Below are 20,419 nucleotides of genomic sequence, written 5' to 3' on the forward strand. Positions count from 1 at the left end.
ATAATGCGAATAATTTAAATTTGTAATTGTTGCGGCAAATCAAATAATTTTCAACTGAATATATCATTAATACTGTCGTTTTAGTAATGGTCCCTTGGTACAGTCGCGCCGAAGTCCATACGCGGGCATGAACCCGTTACCCGTTGGTCGTCAACCGCGCCGTGACCGGTGTACCAACGCGTACCACCACTTCCGCTCTGCCGGCATAATTATAAGCGGAAAATTCAACACCACCCGACTTAGAAGAAATTTGACGGACCGCTCACAGCTTATAATCACGTAAATTTATGCCTTATTATTATAGCACATTGGATGAAAATTGCCTCGAACTAATCTAGATAGGTCCGTCGGTAAAAGAAACGAGAATCGACTGGTTATACTCAACAAATATCTGCATGAGAAAATGATACTTAAAGCGTTAAAAACAAGAGCGAATATCCTGGCAATCTAACGACTAGCGCTGTCGACAGAAGCTCTGTGGATTCAAAGCACGTATCAGTCTATTTGGCCCCCAACGATTCGATATTGTGATCACAAAGTAACGATTACTCATACTGAAGTTTATTTAAGACAGGAAGAAATTGCAATTGTATTCCCTTAATGTTTATAACTTCCCAATAAGACGGTTTTTGTTTGCACAAATCGTAATTAAAGGCTTGTTTATTACGAGATTGAATCCTAATGAATTTAGCGAGTTAGCGCGAAATATTAAATTGTGTTTACGGAAAGTTTTAAACAAACTCTTCGTGGTCAGTAATATTCTTTGAGCTAATCAAGTTTTTACAAGCGAACTAAAGCGGTGTAATTAATAATCTTTTGTAATAAGAACGTATTCCAACATTTATTTTTAAAACAAAATATATGCTAATGGACGAGGATTTTAATCCTGTTTTTATGATTATTTATATAATCTCAACCTTAAATAGTATTTTTTTTAATATAGTAAACAAGCTGAGTTAAATTAAAAGCGGCCTAAAAAGTTTGTACTTTTTCTATGTCGGTATAAGGCATTAGGTACTTTTTATTTATTTACATAGCATTTTTACCAACGTACAACAGTTCAGTATTTTGAATCCGTTCACATTTTTGGGCTTATTAAATACGAAACATCAAAATGAACTATTAATAAGCAACCTCTATTTAAATTATTTCTTCTTTTTAATAAAATATTAACCACAGATATAATATATAATATAATATTAATAACAACGTATATTTTTTTATTATCGATGCAACCAATGACAGGGGCGACATAATCGTGACGTAGAATACTAAGAAGCATATTCACTTAATATGAATGACAACTATCATTATCTATTCTAGATAACATAGTATAGATTAATAATAATAACATAGTATAATTTGTGATTGCCGCGATGGCTTCGTAGTTAGCGTATAAGACAGATCCCGATGAGTTCCCGGGTCGAGCCAGTAAGAAATTTAGATAGTAAATATGTTTTTTTATACAAAAATCTTCATTGTTCCGGTGCAATACATGTGCTTGGCGGCTGAGCTCGCAGTTGGTCAATTCCTTCTAAAATTTATAAATACAGTAAAATTTAAAAATGCTTACTTATTAGGGAATTAAATTCACTGAAAATATTATGCTTTCAATATTTTTATGTAAGCAAATGTATATAATTATTATCTTATTTATAGTGCTGTTTCTGCTAATCTATTCAACATATTCTATTGAAATGACTTATACCTACTATGATTCTGACAAATCATTGTTCATAATATTGTTTAAATTTAGCAGTAATTATAAATTAACCAATCAGCGACGTTTGCTTCTTCGAATAAACATAATATACATAGATTTTAGTTCTGTTGTATACAATCTCTAAGCTAAGCTTACTTTACAGTATTTATAATATTGCTAACTTACCTATCTTACCTATGATGCTTAAAAAGGATAACTAGTAAGGTAAATTAATCTAAATGTGTATCAGAATAAAATACATACAAGTTACTTTTGGTCTAAGTAAATTTGTTTGTCGTTTTATAAAATTATAACCTAAAACAAAAGACGGCCACGTGGCGAAGTCAGATCATATAAAAATGAAACAACCTATCTAAAATAAATTTGTATGTAATATATTATATCGTGTCGGTATATTAAACATGTTTGAAAATAATAATTGTTATAGATAAATAATTGCTTATTCAGAAAAGCACTATTGTTGAACGGATTGTCCATGGGATGGGTCCATTTGATATCTAAAAAAAGAATAATACATAATATTATAGATTCATATCTAGTATAACTGTCAATTGTACAGAATAGTAGTTCTTTCGGATATCTAAAGTAACTTTACCATTCCCGAATCGATCAGACGAAATTAAATTAAAATACAGGAATACTAGCGACAGAATAAACAGACAGCGTGAAACTCGACTCAATGCAAATGAATTGCGAGATTTCTTCGAAGACAACATGGCGATACACTAAGGCTCGTACTGGATGATGCGTCACCTGGAACGTCGGAACGTGCGCCTATAAAGTCGGAACGTAGGCTCACGTTTCGTGTCGCTCGCGGACATGATGTCACCGGTGCTGGCGGCGTGTACCGACACGCTTCTCCAATACAGCACACAGTTAATCGAGGATACGTGTACGGACAACGATTTACAGCACAAAGTGGCAGTCCTCCCGTGTATTACCAATCTATGGAACAATAAAGAGTACGCGCTGTTGCATGACAATGAGTACGGCGTACGGCAGCGCCGCGCGCGCCATTAGTAAGCGGCACTCGGTTCGAAGTAATTGACCGACGGGCTAATTTCATTCTAGCCGCATTGGTGGCTTCCTCTTTCCTTTTTCCTATCGGTCAGCGGCGGCCACGAGGCGGCCACGAGGCGGCTCGGACATGATCTGTTACATACGTAATTGAATTTCTGGGTTACCTTAAAACGACACCTACGACTTTGAATATTGAGGCTTTTATTCGGGATTCAATTAAAGATAGGGATTGAAAGTCAACGCTTGTATGCACTTGTCGGATCGTCCCCTAATAGAAAAGATAATAGGATACATAATAGAATGATCTTATTTCATTCAACCGATTTTTAAGCCCCCAGCGCTTATGGACTTAACGCGATTAAACACGCGAGAGAGTGGACTTATTTTTAATAGATAGATTTATTTTGACGAGGAGTTGATCACATATTATTTCTTGATATACACATTGGTTTAGAAATCATCTTCCAAATTCAAATTAAATCATGAACTGTAATTAAAAGAAAAATAAAATAAAAAAATTAATAACTTTATTATAATAAGATTTTTCTCGCTAATCTAAACTACATAACAAAAATATATTTATAAAATATTCCTATCCTGGACTTTAGCTAATATTTACGTACCGCGATCGTTTCTTTTTAAAAAGAATTATTACATATGAAATAATAAATTACTAGTCAGACCATTTTTTTAAAGTACATTTGAATCGTAACGCAACTATAAAAAGAATTTTCATGTGCTTAATATGTGGTTATAATTCATCACGCACTCGGCGGTGAGAGAACGGCGGTGAGGTGCAATATTTGTAGAATAATCTCCAAATCTTTTCAAGGAGAACAAAGCAAACTTTTTTTTTAAAATGAAAAGTGTCGCAGTATTTATTAAAACTAAATTTTATCAAATCTCTCTTAACCTCATATCTTCTAAATTCAATATTGACACGCATACCTAGTATAGTCTTAGTACACACACCAAACATCTGCAATTTGGGGTGACCACAACCTAATAACCGTTCATCGTGTAGATTGGTCAGTGGACTCATGTATTACACCTAGGTAGCTCGCAAATGACAAATTAGTGGTCACGCTTGATCACTATAAACCTATTTACATAAATGAAGATAGTTATGGTGCATGCTGAAATTGTTATCAGCTTAAACGCGAAATAACTGTTAATATGTATTATCGAATTAGTGTCAAATTATACTGGATAAATTGACAATCTATTTTAAAGTCATTGCAGTTTGAAAATAGAACTAATTATTTTATCTGTGAAACCACGTTTTTTACATGTTATACTGTGTTTCGAATTTCGAATGTACTATTTTTTTTAATATCAACATAAACCCAATGTGAAATGTTATATTGTACTAAAAAAAAGTGTGCGTTAACACAACTACATGATAATTTTGTTGTTTTAATATGAATGACGGCTACATACATAGGTATTAAGCATTAAGATTATTTTTTCAATACTTGGAATATTATTATCTTTTCACGTCAAGTATTTCCTTTTATTGTTTTTTAATTAAATTCAAAAGCCGGTACTTGAAATATTATAATATATAATACAATAAATATCATAAATAACGGGTTAACGCTTATATTTTAAGGAAAAGGCATGAAGCTTATACCACCACGACGCTCCATGCACCACTGCTGTTGCAAGACATATGTAATATTGCAAAATTATATAATTGAGCATAAGGAAACTAAACGTACTGGTGGTAGGGCTTTGTGCAAGCTCGTCTGGCCCACTCATCATATATTATACCGCAAAACGGCGGTACTTGGTATTGTTGTGTTCCGGTTTGAAGGGTGAGTGAGTCAGTGTAATTACAGGAACAAGGACCATAAAATCTTAGTTCCCAAGGTTGGTGGCGCATTGGCTATGTAAGCGATGGTTGACATTTCTTACAATGCCAATGTCTAAGGGCATTGGTGACCACTCACCTTCAGGTGGCCCATATGCTCGTTCGCCTTCCTATTCTATATTATTCTGTGTTTTTGTTTTGGAAAGTCTTGAAGTCTTCAAGGTCAGAATAGTATATAGTACAATCGAAATCAAAGTCCAAGTCAAATCTTAAATATCATTGCATACAAATATTTCTAAAGAAAAACCTTAGACCATAGATTAAATAACAAAACTTTTGTTTTATAATTTCTGATCGAAAAACAAATCGAATTTAAATATTAAATAATATTCTGCGTTTCATATTGTCAGTATATTGTAAGGTATTGGTCGATATAGTTTTACATTAGAGCTTACATTTTTCTGTTAAAACGACACAAAAGTGACATGTTCGTGTCACGCTTGGCCTCTATTCGGTTAGTGAAAACGTACTTATCTCCGACCCTGTTGTTTAAGTATTTAATCCAATTTCTTGTAACATGACCTATGTTGAGAATGAGCGTCAGAAATTTGTTTATTTCAAAATCTAATTAAAATCGACATATTTACAACAATTTTCGCATAGTAAGCTTGTTTTAATTATTATTAAAAATTACCAATTCGAATGAAACTTGATAGTTAGAAAGTTTTATATGCAAGAAAAATCTGTATCCTTATAATAAAAAAAACGAATGGACTAATGAACCGTAGAACTCCGTAAAAGAAGTATGTGATAACCTTTTTCTAATTACACCGATTTTTCTCGTAGTTGCCCCATTGTTACTAAATACAAGAAGTATAAATAGTTGCAACATAAATTGTATAATATAATTATAATACTTAGAATCGATTGCTCAATGCTATCGTCGAGAATATAAATCGAATTGTGTAACAATGCCTTCCAGCTTCATAAAATTCTTCGATATTAATAATATGTCAGCAATAAAATAAGACGTGACCCATGATAACAAATGATCCGTGATCACGACACTTAATTTTCACTAGTTTATACGTTCCACATTGAACGACTTGTGAGGTCCAGGAACTATCGACAAAACTTGGCGCCAGAACGTCGTAAGATTGACGAGATGTTAGGCGGAATACACGTATCAATCGCCATAAAACTGTCTTCCATTTGTGTTATATTGCGTTTCATTCTAAATTAAAAAAAAAATGATAACTGTAAAAAAAATCTTATGTAGAATAACGCGTCTTTATTTTGCCTTAAATCATAATTAAAATAAAACTTTTTTTTAAATGTTAAAAAAATTATGGTATAAGCTTAAAACTACAGGGTTCTTCGGCAATGATAATAAATCTATAAATCCATGTCCGAAGTCCAGGCGAGTGCAGCCGCGGGTATTATCCACTCCAAAGAACTTTGTACAACACTATAAGCGGCTGATATTCTCAAGTCGATATTACTCAAGAAATAGTACTTATAAGTGCGAAATACATTTTTCAAGGTAACAACGTTATTTATTCTCCGTTATATACAGCTTAAAGTCTAAACACTATGTACTAAACTTAGCTACATATACTATTATTATCAACAATATTGTCTGATATGAACACGAACAGAAATATGTGTTTTATCATAATAATTTTACATCTTGTGAGGTCTTAAAACTACAAATGATAACGCTTATTACATAGAATAAAAATGTAAAATTAATTATATTTAGTAACAGTAACAGCCTGCCATCTCGGCCATTATATTTATATATTTTAATGAAACCGAAAATCATTGAAAATTAAAAATAGCTATAATATAATTTGATATTACATTTAACAATCAATCGTATACCGTATAGATAAAAAAGATGTTTAAAGACGGTCTTATCGCTAAAAAGGCGATCTTATTCAGACAAGTATTAGACAAGGGACTTGACGTAGCAGCGTCTGGGTAGTATACACACTATCACAGGATTAAAAATAAGTAATTAATATAAATATTCTTTTGTTTAATTGAGCATACCAATTCACATATACTTATTAAAAGAGGTCTTAATTTTATCAAACGTTAATAAAATAAGTAAAATATAATGAAACAATTTAAATTAAAATGTAAGTGCTTCAATTATATTTTATAATAACTTTAAATTAATATAAATTCCCATATTAAAAAAAAAGATAAAAAGACAATATAAAATATACAGTTTAAAAAGCCTTTGCTTAAAATAATGTTTACAGCCTCCTCCAAACTCCAGGGAAATATTTTGCAATGATTTACATATGTGTATATAATAATTAAAAAAATATATTATTAAAAAAATTTGACGACCAAAATTTGACGAAAAATTTATTATAGTGCTTAGTATATTTTATAGAAACGAACTGTACGCTTCAGTAATCAGCAATCATAAATTAAAAAAGAGCAATAATTTTTATTTAAAAACAATTATATAAATCATATTATTCAAACTGAATAAAGAATTCCCATTTAAAGTATAAACAAAATTTTGCTATTGTTTTTAAAACATTTCATTTTAAAACCTTCGCTATCAAAATCATGATCAAAATAAACCAGACGACCTGATTTAGTTAAAAATTTAAACATCAAATATATTTCTCACTATATTGAGAACTACTAAAATATGGCTATTCAATATTTAAGCAGAAATTCGTTCTAGATATATCTCTTGAAATAAATATTGCTTTGACAACTTCGAAACTAAAATAGGATACCAATTTAATATTTAACTAAATATAATTTATGATTCCACAGGGTCAATTATCTTGTGTGGCATCAACTTGAAGTTATATACAAATTCAGCCGTGCTTCCCGAACTTGAACTTGGAATGTTTGGTTAAGGTTCACATGTTTTAATATGCCATCTCAGCTCTTTCTTTTTGTATTGTTTCGTTTACTTTAAAAAATACAATAAACAATAACTTCAATCAAATAACTACTGTATTAACGTCAAAACAAAATAATATATAAACATTTTCCATAATGAGAATATTCTCGAATTTTTTAACATAGTGATATTAAAATTGATGAAACAAAACAATTTAATCAGACCATAAACGTCTCAAATGAAGTCGATTTAGATAAATTTTTGTAAACTACACCTTATACTAACCTTATATTAGCTAGTATGCGATAGCAAGACAAATACGTCCTTTTTTATATTGTTATAACTAGTTTCCGCCCATGGCTTCCCACGCGTGTGAGGGTGAGGTAATCTATATCTTTTTCTGTTCCTCTGACAACGTGTATGCAAAATTTCATACTGATCGGTTGAGAAAACGTGAAAGCATAACAAATAAACAAACCAACAAACTCACTTTTATATTTATAATATTAGTAAGAATAATAACAAATAAACAAAGAACAGTAGCTAAGCTATTTACAAGACCTTATGTCCACCGGTTAGTATGTGTGTGTAAAATTTTGCAAATAAATTTTCAACCAGTTCCGACCAGTTCAAGCTGGAAATTTTGCACGCCCTCTAATTGCAAGTGACGATACAATTCGGAGTACTTAATTTTTTTTCTTTTTGTTTAGCTTGAATAATAGCTTGTTTTCGAAGGTTATTTAAAAAAAATAACTTAAATAAATATGTTTTGACACAAAAGAATATTATAAATATTTAATTTAGATTAGAACAACATTCTATTATGTATATATTTCCATTTTTTCTTTTTGTATAAATCTGCACTAAGAGGAAAAATGTGAGATTTGATTCAGAAGACACATAAGAATGTAATCGACGAAATATCTAAGAATATCTATAGTTACAGTGAATGCTTCAAATGTGTGAAATGTCCAATAAATACATATGAAACCATTTATTAAAATCCAAGCGTTTATTTAGATTGGTAAAACTATTTTAATAAAGTTCTCATATAGTTATATGAAATGAAACAACATTGTTAATTTTATAATTAAGAATTACATTAATCCAATATCGTCTTTGTTTATTAATTTGAACAACAAAAGTGTTGAACATACAGATTCATAAAGGATCTTTTATTATTACTATTTTAATTGGTCATAAAAAGTTAATATATGTTTTGTTGAATACAGCAAATCTTATAATACAATTATTTTGTCTGAAAATGTTATTGTAGGTATCCGAATGTATACATATTTTACCTTGATTATATTTTTATAAAACGTTATCGCCCAATGTAAATTTAAACAAAACAACTCTAAGCGATAGTTTTGAATTTAAAACAAAATTATATGTTTAAATCGCATCGCTATGATTACTATCTAATATATTTATCTAATGAAAGCCACTCCACAGATAACCAATGCATTTTCGCATGCATTTATAGGGTAAAAAAAACCACCATTGTTATTATGGTAATACAATAAAAAAATGATCAGATTAAATTTGATGGATCATATCGGTAAACTGATTGCAATTACTAAGCGACTGCGGTGAAATTGTTGTTTTTTTTCATTGGCATAGAAGGCGTTAGTAAAGCATGTCGCCTACAATATAGTATATATTTTCGAATCACACACGTTATAAGGTAACATATATATGTATCCAGGTGTTGTCCGCATAAAAATATTAACCTCCCTATCTCACTACTTTTTTTTTGTTTCAATAAAAATTACAATAATACAGTTTAAGTTATTTACGAAACGAACATAACTGGATAATACTATGTATTTAATAATTATACCTTAGTTTAGTACGCCTAATTTAGTTTAGTCGCTAAAGTATAACGCGAGAGTGTAGATATAGGTGATGCATAGCGCTGCATAGCATTAAAACCTGTGTATCTCAAACCTAACCGTTTTTTGATCCCTGCGAACGTAAAACAAAGAACCGTTATAAAATAAAAATTAATACACTGTTGATTAAACTAAGGAGATTAATTGAAGTTACAAGCCGCTTCAAGCACTATTGAAAGGCTTTTTTACACGTGAATAAACTACCAGTAGAAACCGATTTTGTTTTAATTAATTTTTAAAACTTATATCTGAACTAAAACTGGTTCATAAGCTATTATAAAATAAAATATAATTTAAGAAAAAATCCACGCCTTAAATTGATGAATGAATTTATAGTCTGTGTCACTCGGGATGATGATTCTAACGTTACCCAATCGAATGTTAATCTGATCATTCATTTAAAAGTTATGGTGGAACAAAGAATACTTACATACATGAATACGTGTCTGATAAATTTCTAATTGGTTACTATCCGATTACTATTATGATTGCTGAAAAGCTGATCAAAGTAAACTAATTTGAAGTTAATCTGTACGATCATTGGTCGATGGTAGATGATGACGCAATAAGCGACCAATGAGCGAAAAGTATTCTGACTGACTTTGATATCATAAACTGGTAATCAATAAGACGTGCTTGATTAAGAGACTATTTGAATTTTTTTTTATGACGAAATAAAAAAAAATTGTATCGCGTCTAAAAATATCGAAAGCTAAGAATAATAGTAAGCCAATTACAACCGAACCTCTTTGTTTATTGCCTCTCTAGATATGTTTAATTTATATGTAAAGACAATAATTTAACAAGCATGTGGACATTGCTCGTTATGCGTAATCATGGAGCGCTGTACCTACCGCATTATTATCACACTCTGTTATTGTTAAATTAATTAATGTCCTATATATGTATACTGGACATCTTTATCACTCTAGAGGTCAAATGCGAGTTAAACAGAAAAATAATTTGCCACAGATAATGTAACAGCGTTGCTTCTTGTTTTCGTTAATCGGAACACACAGATTGTTTAATATTTTATTTTTATAATCAATTATTATTAATGCGAGTGACTTTTCGTCTTGCGTATCTTTTTTAAAGTTTTGTTTTTTTTTTAATACATTTTTGTCGATAACTTAATCTGCAAATTTACCTCAATCATAACTAAACTGTTAAGCATTTGAAATAGCTGTTATTATACATAATACGTTCAATTGTTTACGTTTTCTAAATTTAATAATAAAACGTGTACGCTAAAAGCTACAATCAAGAATGTCATCTACAAAAAAACCAACAATTGTTTAAATTATAGCATATTTACTCGTGCAACTCAGATAAACACAACACATTATTGATGAAGAAAGGGAATTTCATTTATACACGCAACACACACGGAAATCGTACGAAATAACAAAGAGACACCCTTAAAATAAAAACCAGTATGGGTGTTGACAGATGGTGGTGGGTTTACGCTTGGCTTCGCACGAAATACGCGCCGCCCAGTCCTGATAACACGCCCTTCTTAAAAAAGTACCAACTTACTCATTGGCCCATTTACATGCGTCCGAAAATATTATACCGATTGCAGGTTCATATTACAATCCTACTATTAAGGGTATGAGAGGGCCATAAGTCGTGTGTATCATATACGGGCTACGTACTCATGCGGTGGGCCGTAACAGCGCGTCGTTGGCTCGTAATGTGATTTTGTGCGGCGCGCCCAAACCGCGATATCTACCCGACAATATTTACTACCTGTGTACTGCCTTTTAAACCTCCCCCATAACCCGAGATTGGCCTTTGCGTGAGCTCATTTCGATATTACGACGACGAATAATTAGCTTTATCGGATACCATTTTTACGAACCGTATTATTTATTGTCGCCTGAAAGGCGATGTGAGTTATTCGTTTTAGTAAACCATGTTCGGTGTTGGTTGTATTGGTTCAGTTCGTTGGAGGGATTTTTTTCCAAGTCGATGACTAAAAAATAGCATTTAGATTTTCACCATAGACGGCCTCGTAACATGATGTCTAGTCGAACAAGTAACTCGATCTTCTTTACGATCTCCGACAAACTCTTAACACGAGCCTGTCAACGACAGTTAGGACGAGTCTTTAATTTCATAGGCCGTGTGTCATCGGACTGATAAACTCGTTGGAGTGGAAAGAAAAGGTGTACGTCTATTACTTCACAAAATATCTTGTCGTGTAGTTTTATATGGGTGCCGACGATGTCAATGGTAATTTCAAATTGTAAGGGTAACCCAATATGCTGGGGCGGTTTCGTTCTGCCTACGTGAGTCGGCAATGCGGCACTTGGTACTAGAAGGTGTACAGTTACATTGAACTTGTTCGTATCTTTTTCATTTATGCTAAATGACACAATGTGTCACCATGACTTTTATCGCCAGCAGAGTTTTTAATTGCATGCGCTTTTTTCTATCTTAAAACACTTATGGGTAATTTTAGAAGTGTTGTGCATATTAAGTATTTTTTTAATTGCTTATTAACAGAAATATACCGTACATATTTACAAATTATAATGTAAGTATCTTGATAAATGTTATGTTTGTGCTATTAGTGCATATCCCATTTATTATTTAACAACTAAACCTAGACATTTACGAAAAAAAACACTAATAGAATGTTAAATAAAAGAAAAATGAGTTATCAAAACAATTATAGATCGACTAACTAAAGAGTTCTTTCGTGTATCCCAAAATTTTACTCATATATGAAAACAGAAATTTAATACAGATGGTTAATATTTCCGAAAAATAAATCTTACATTTAATACGTACTGTTTTATTACAATATGCATTGGATATATAAATTCCTTTTAACTCAATATAAGTATTCGCTGGATGTCGCTCCAACGATATTATTTATACAACCTACAATTCAACACATCAAACTAAAATAACATAATATAAATTCTGAATAAACTTCATGGAACATAAATAAACTACTGAAACGAAGCTTCGAAAGATTGTTGGAAAATTTTAGTTATTAAATAATAAGAGGAACGAAAAGTTTTCTATAAACTTTGAATTTAAATAATAATATTGAATAAATAAATGTATATTGAATAGACGTCGAGGTAAACATGAATCGAACTTCAATTATACAGTACTTTTAATATAAAAGTGAAGATATATATATAACAATGTGCTAGTATAAAGGACCTTTTGTTTGATCATCGCGCATAAGCTACTGAAACGATTTTGGTGAAACTTTTTGTGCTTGAGTATATTTTATCTAGCTTCGATACTACATAATACGGAATACGTCACAAACTAAACTCGGTAAGGCTTTAAAGAAGTAATCAAAACGTGTGGTTATTTTAAATTTGAAGAAAGCGGACCTTTGTCCTGACGTAGGATATTTATGAACTGAAAATTATATATAGATTGAGGTTTCGATTGGCCAATGTCTATAGTGGTTACCACTTACCATCAGGTGGCCCTCCTACGCGGCCACCAAACTATATTATAAAAAATATGCATTTAAGTAGCACAGAATCATTTTAATTTGTTTTCGCATAAGCAATGCGTCCGAATATAAGAACGACATTGACTTTCATCAGACTACGTTACCAATAAAATAAACAATATTAAAACAATTGCTTTCTTTTTTTCAAACATTGATACAGAAATTCACATTGAACTTGAAATTTGTCAAAATTAAATCTTATAACAGTGAAATTCAGTTCAAATTACATTATCTTCACATCAATACGAGCTTGTGTTACAGTGGAGCCTCGAGGCTGAATTCTACCACTTGCATCTTACGACTCAAGTTATGTGATACATTTCGTGAACTACGACTTTAATCATATTAAAATAAAGTTGAAAGTCGTTTGACATCTTGTATTTATTATTATAATTTGTATAAAACTACATTTATGTGGTCACTGCAAATGGAGGCACATTTCTTGGCAATTCCACTTATTTGCCGTTATAAAAGTGTCCAATACAGTATATCTAATCTCATATTATATTCATATATGTATATAATACTATTCTGTACTTGTGTATGTCAGTGAACTTCTTCTATGTAGCTTGAATGATTTTGATGAAACATTTTGTAAGCCCTGGATGGTTTAGATTTGACCAGGTAGATGGTACAGTTGCAGGACGATCGTATTAATAATGTCCTCCAGACCGATTTCGGCCACGGCGGTCAATCTCAATAGTGATTAGCCAACTACCACAGGTGCACTCTCTATTCCCTACCATTCATAATCCGATGGGACGGCAATCCGACACGACCGGAAAGAGTTCAGGCGCAGGACCAACGGCTTTACGTGCTTTCCGAGGCACGAACAATGATGAAAATATAGTTAGCAGCTTAGTTATACCCAATTTAATTTTTCGTTGCCATATTTACTTATCGATTTGAAACTTAGATGATAATATCTTGGTATTATCAAAATAAGCTAATCATTGAGTCAGGGGATAGAAGTATGACCCTCGAATATGAACTCATTAATTTTTTAAACCCGCACCCGTAACACCAACCCGCATTGGAGCAGCGTGGTGGAATAAGCTCCAAACCTTCTCATCAAAAAGGGAGAGGAGGCCTGGAGCTGTTAGACATTCACAGGCTATTACGATGAAAAAATTGTTTTAACAAGTCCTATGCATCATATAGACAGATACGTTTTTAGTTTCTTAAACCCTTAATAGTACTATTCCTAAAAATTACTTTAAGCTATTTCTAATTTAAGGTTGTTTAACAACTTGCGCTATTTCTTAGTACTGTTAGCATATAATGTTTTATTCTTTGATAAAAAACAAAATGCTAAAGGTGATAAAACAAATAAAGTTCACGGTTCGCAGCGCATTGGTGGTACAGTGTTCTATCACAGTCTAGAAATAAACCCAACAACTTAACTTGACATAAAAACTGGTCGTTTTGAAATACATAACAAAAAACTTAGTTGACAGTTATTACAAATGTAATGTAAACGAAAGCAAATTTTCAAATATTTTTATGTTTATTTCAAATTTAGATTTTGTATAAATTTATTAATTCGTTTTTTTTTTTTACAATTTCGACTCTTTATCGATATGTAAATGTGAAAGCAGGCTCATGCATTATATATCTTTATTGCCTACATGTAATAATTAAAAAAAAATTACTATAGCCACCTAGACCTTCAAGAATTCGTTTATTGGCGGGAAAGTAACCAAAGCGAAGTCATTCATCCAGCCAGACAAATTCTTAAAGATTAAAACGAAAGCAAAAATTATGATAACCTCTCGGGCGATTTTAGTCATGCTTAGCGAACAAACTGCGCGGGAGATTTTATGGTGAACTAATATTTTTTTACACGAGTGCCCTAAAAAGGAGTGTAATGTTTTTAGGGCTCAAGGAACCATGGCCATGGATGTACCTGAGTTTCTTCATGCAACTATAACTTTTAAAAGCCATTTAGTAGTAAAACTATTAAATGTGCTTGTAGTTTTCAAGAATTCCATTTCAGAAAATTCAATATTTTAAAGCTCCGAACCTAGATTCAAATCCGATTACCGCATGATGTAGCTGTACAAATTTACTACTAGACTGAAGAGGTCTAAATACTTAAAAAAATATATAAACAGTAATCGCTATTTCTATGAGTAACTGAAAAAAATACATTTTGATCACTAGTAAACACACTTCCAATTCACGACAGCCTAATTATATTTCTCGTATAAAATCTTGATACTCTAGCGTGTTCAATTAAAATTCATAACTTCTTTGTTATTAATTCTCTCTTACATAAAGAAGTCTCGCGGAAAATATAAAATGGTTTCTGTTTAACACTTCATTTTACTAAAAAATACAAAGTAATTCCACACTTTTTGTACTATAAAAGTTCTTATAAACACTTTTTTCATGGTATAACATTGTCTTTGTTGGAATTAATCTAGTATGATAGGAAAATGTAAAAAAATTAATGTTTCAACACGCAATTGATAACAGAACTGTTCTTTTTTCAAATTGATTGACGTATGAACTTTTCAAAATGTAAATCTTATTGATAATTATAAAATTGATCGTTCTTGCAACTACCAAAAGTAATTACTAAGATATTTGCAAAATAAGTTTGACGATAAACTTACTTCATTTAAACAAGGATAACAAGGCAAGCCAACTGTTAAATTCTTAACTTTGGCTTCAACTTCGTCCCCCACAATCGATCCGTGCACGTGTACAAAGATCATTGAAACTGTAGCGCGTTGATTTCGCAATAACAGCGATAGGTGAGTATGATATTTTTATGTTTATCTCACTTTTATGACTTCAAGTAGGAAGCGAGAGGTGGCGAGCTACATAGACGTTTAATTGAAGGCATAGGGGCGAGGGTGAAACACCCTCTGAAGGCGAAATAATAAAAAAATGAAGCCGAGCCATCCCCGCGAGCGCGGATGCCATGAAAGTGGCACGCCGTGGATAAATGAAGGTTTTTTTGTTTGCGGAATACGCCTAAGCTCCGTCGCTCCACTTTCGTATTGTCGTTTCAATTCTGTAAATGTTAGTTCATTCACAGCCCGTGAGTCATTAAGTGTGGCTCGAGCGTTGTTTTTATCCACAAATCATCGTATAGCACCCGCCTTTTTAATTACCATTAACGTTAAAACGTCTGTCGCGGTTCGATGGCTGAGGCTTATTAAATCCGGCCACTTGATAATGGAACGCCAACGAAAAAGATATACCATTCCATATTTATTTACGAGTATCTCATCCGATGGAGGGCGAGAATTAAGTCAACAACAAACTTAACAAAAGAGGCCGAGTTCATTTCGTCGTATCGGGTTTTGGAAATACGTCGTTATGTCTAACCGGCAGAGAACATAGTCGCGTGCAATGTTTCGAGGCGAGGGGCGCAGCCTGTCACTTCTGCGATTTAAGTGACAGTTTTATTAATTTCCCATAGTACTCATCCCTATTTTCCACCCTTCTCGGCTACAAACAATGCTGCATTGGCGGCATATGGACGGCAGTGTTTGCGCTAGTCTTCACCGTGTAATATAAAATTCAAACGAACCGTGGAATAATGTCTTAAACCATTAATCGCTTTGTTAATTAACTTCTTATTTATGAAGCGTTATATTATATTAAATCATTGCGATTAAGACATTCAATGGTAAGGGAAAGGTAAAAAAATTACATTCAGATTTTTCTTTTCATTCGTTTTCACCAAAATAATTGCTCAAAAAGTATAATCTAACCAATTTCCTTCGTCGTATACATTAATCTTAATAGAATAATGATACGGGTTCTGCATCGTAATAAAGATAGTAGTCGGTATATGGGTGCGTGGTCTGCGAGCGAATGCGTACGGGACTAAGAGATAAGCTACAGCTTAACGCCAGGACAGCAGCCGATGGCTTATCTCGATTTCAATTATCATGGCGCTTTCATTGGCCCGCCGGTGGGAGGGCGAGGCGTGCGGAGGGCGGTCACGACCCAAGTTATCTCAAATCTCTTCCAAATCGGACTACACCATTTACGCTTGTGCCCACCTTAAAGTTTAGTTACGCTGCGTCGTCTAGATGCTAAATAATTGTTGTTTGACGATCACGTAATGTTAACGAACGTGCTTCCATTTAGTTAAAAGATCGACAAATATCTTTTGTTATAAATCTGTGCATGTTATTTTTTAATTTGAAATAAACCATTTTTCTTGTTTAGTCGTGTTTATTATATTTATAAAAACGAATTTTAACTTACTTAATTACTAATGAAATCGTTTGTCAGCAGATATGGAATGGATTTGAATGGCGCAAGGAGAAAAAATGCTACCCGAGAAACTACAAGCACGCTCAAAGCATGGCTTAATGAACACAAGAAAAACCCGTACCCGACTAAGGGTGAGAAGATAATGCTAGCTATTATCACGAAAATGACTCTTACTCAAGTGTCCACATGGTTCGCTAACGCGCGCCGACGTCTCAAGAAAGAAAACAAGATGACCTGGGAGCCGAGGAACAGGGTTGATGATGATGACAATAACAATGACGACGATGATCACAAAAGTAATGATGGAAAAGATGCTTTGGGTAGGTTCAACCTTTAGTTAAATATAGTTAGGCTTACACATGTTTTATTATATTTGCTTAATCCAAAATTTAAGAGAAATAGCAAATTGTATTTTAAGATATTTTTTGTACTTCAATGTTTTTAATTAAAAATATTTTTATAGATGGAAAAGACTCTGGCACAGGATCTAGTGAAGACGGTGATAGACCCCAGCAAAGGCTAGATCTATTGGGACAACGAACAGAATCGGAATGGTCAGAATCACGTGCAGATAGCGGACCAGAGTCGCCTGAGCCATACGAAAGGCCTATTCACCCAGCATACCAGCATTTACCATCTCGCGCAGCACCTGGAAGTACACCAGCATCAGCCAAGCCCAGAATATGGTCGCTCGCTGACATGGCCAGCAAAGATGGGGAAGCGCCAGCACCGCCATCGGCGGCATCTGCTTTTTACCAGTCTGCAGCAGCAGCGGCAGCGGCTCGGCTTGCACATCCCTACAGCCGACCAGAACTATACCGAGGCCTCTATCCGCCAACTCATCCCGCTGACGCACTGCTGGAGTACTCACGCTCTCTCGCTCTCGCTGCCCCCGCGCCTGCTCCCCCTGCTCCCTCCCCGTCCTCGTCCTCGACCTCGTCGCTTGCTGAGCCACCACCTCCATCCCGCGCCTGACCGCTTGCTCTTCGCCCGCCGCTGGCGCACCGACAATAATCACGATCTCGGCCGACGAGCGCCGCAACGGCTTTGACGGCATCACGTCTGTAAATATCGACTTATAAATATAAATATATCTATATATATATATATATATACATACGTATATACGTGATAATAAATAATTTATGCACCGGTAGAGAAGCTTAGATTTGTGATAGTGGATACGTGAGGTTGACATCTCGCTTACGTCGACGCTGCGTCCGCGCCGACCGACCGACAATACTAGGTGCTATTACGAGTTGGACCTTGCGACACGTTGCGTAGTTATTACTGGCAGTGGTTAAACGAAGTGATTTAATAAAAAAAATACATAGGTATTAATACGTGTTATGTTTCCTCTAGGTAAACGACACTGTTTTAGATTATTATTTCATATGTAGAGTGTAAATTATTATTTTTTTTCAAAACGTTCTCCTTATGTTTAGTGTCTAATTACGTCCAGTTTATCTCTTGTTTGATAGTTTGGTAAATATCTAACGATTCGAATTTTAATATTTATTGGTACGAGGTCAGTAGCTGTAACATGTTTCGTTTAATGTACCGTTTAAATATAAGAAATACTGATCGCAGATTGTGAGATATCTGTTTAGATTAATTTCTAGTCAGAAGACTATGATCGTCTATGATAAACATATAATTAAAAATGTCGTTATAGAAGAAAGCATTTTAATTTATAAGTATTTTTTTAGCTACGAAATCAGTTTTAGCTGGCGTATTGAATCTCTTTTGGAACAAATAATTACAAAAAAAAAAATAAAATTTAATTAATATCGAAATTTGTTTACTATAATAAATCACGTAATTATCATAGTTATCATTGATGATTCGAATTCGCGTTTCATCATCATTTGAATTTTTCACGAAGCAAAAGTTAGCGAAATAAATCAATAGCATGCATTGTATTGTGAATAAATTTAGACACAGTATCACACTCAATAAATGTAAGAGATTAATAGCAAGTAATGAAACATTGTAAAAAACTACTTTTAAAACGAATACCGTATAATTGTTCTTATAATATAAATAATAATCAACGAATATTTAAAGTTGTCATAGACCCGTTTATCCTGAAAAAAAAAAACGAATGACCTTGTATATTTGTAACAAAATATTGTATAGATGTAATCGCGGTTTGTTCCACTGTAAAATATGTTTTTTTTTTTTCAATATTGTAGAGACTGAAAGTCCAAAATTGAGTCTATAATTTTGTACATACATACATCACTGTTGTAAGTATATACTGGTATAATAAATATTTAAGAAAGGTAAACGCAATAATTTTTCTGTATTAGCAATCCTTTTGATGTATATAAAAATGACGGAAGACGGGAATAGGTTATGTATACTTATGTCCGCACTTGCACGAAAACACTTTAAACATAACGTCGTTTATTTAATTCAATCACATAATAACATACGAAGTCAATACTTAGTTTTCACCGGACATCGTGACACAGTCATATCGATGTCGCATCTTCTTATAATCCATAGTTATTTTAGTAAAAAGATCTCTGCAAAGCACCGAGTTACAACGACTAAAGCCGTGCAAGTGTAGACATAGCCTTAAGAGCACTCAGTGTTGCACGTGAATACGTGGTCTAACGAAGTTATTTCTTCAACGTTACGTATAACAATGATAGTTCTGTGTGTTAGAATAATATTGAGTATTAATCGACGTTTTACGTTTATTTCAATGTTAACTATTATACGATTCCTGATACCTTCGCAAATTAAGTTATTTAGGATATATTGTTTGTAATAGTATTTTGTTAGCTTCAATGTCTTCAACCGTTCTTCCGAAAAATGTGTGAATAGATGCAATAAAATTTAATACAGAAATAATAACAGATTTTCATTGTCATCGAACCTCGAACCACGAACCTCGACATAATATGTTGTAGCTTACGAATATAACTTTAAGAACAAGGATGTATCTTGTATTATTAAACCATAAAACAGTTATAACACAATAATTATTTAATTTCTTCATTTCCATTATGATTAAGTTATTATAATTCCCATCAAATACGGCGCACCGAAATTAATACTAGCAAAATATATTCATTCAAATGTTCGGAAAAAAAAATCATGCCCAATATGTTTTTTGACTTACGAAAAAAACGACTTTATACTCAAGTTTCATTCACATCCACGTCAAATAAATTAAATCAATTAAAACAGTTCCAAGTACAGACTGTCTAAGCAGATGAATATTTTAAACTTAGACGCGATAACAACACTACGAGAAGTCGTATGGAAATATTAGTAATTACTGCATGTATCCTTGGTTGTGCTGTTGTAAATCAGTCGTCAATTATATCGTCTAAGTAAATTCCTTGTGCCC

At 32.9% G+C, this 20,419-nt stretch overlaps 1 protein-coding gene across 2 annotated transcripts in view; it reads left to right on the top strand.

Moving 5' to 3' along the window:
* LOC126780508 (homeobox protein caupolican) overlaps positions 1-19,954 on the top strand; it is a 65,198-nt gene extending 45,244 nt beyond the window's left edge. For both annotated transcript variants that reach the window (XM_050505064.1, XM_050505065.1), the window contains exons 4-5: positions 17,077-17,375; positions 17,519-19,954. In XM_050505064.1, the coding sequence (XP_050361021.1) occupies positions 17,077-17,375; positions 17,519-18,030 (811 nt within the window). In that variant the 3' untranslated portion in view covers positions 18,031-19,954. The remainder of the gene's footprint in view (positions 1-17,076; positions 17,376-17,518) is intronic.
* Positions 19,955-20,419: the final 465 nt, after the last annotated feature.

The sequence above is a fragment of the Nymphalis io genome, chromosome Z (assembly GCF_905147045.1).
Source record: "Nymphalis io chromosome Z, ilAglIoxx1.1, whole genome shotgun sequence".
NCBI classification, from domain to species: Eukaryota; Metazoa; Arthropoda; class Insecta; order Lepidoptera; family Nymphalidae; genus Nymphalis; species Nymphalis io.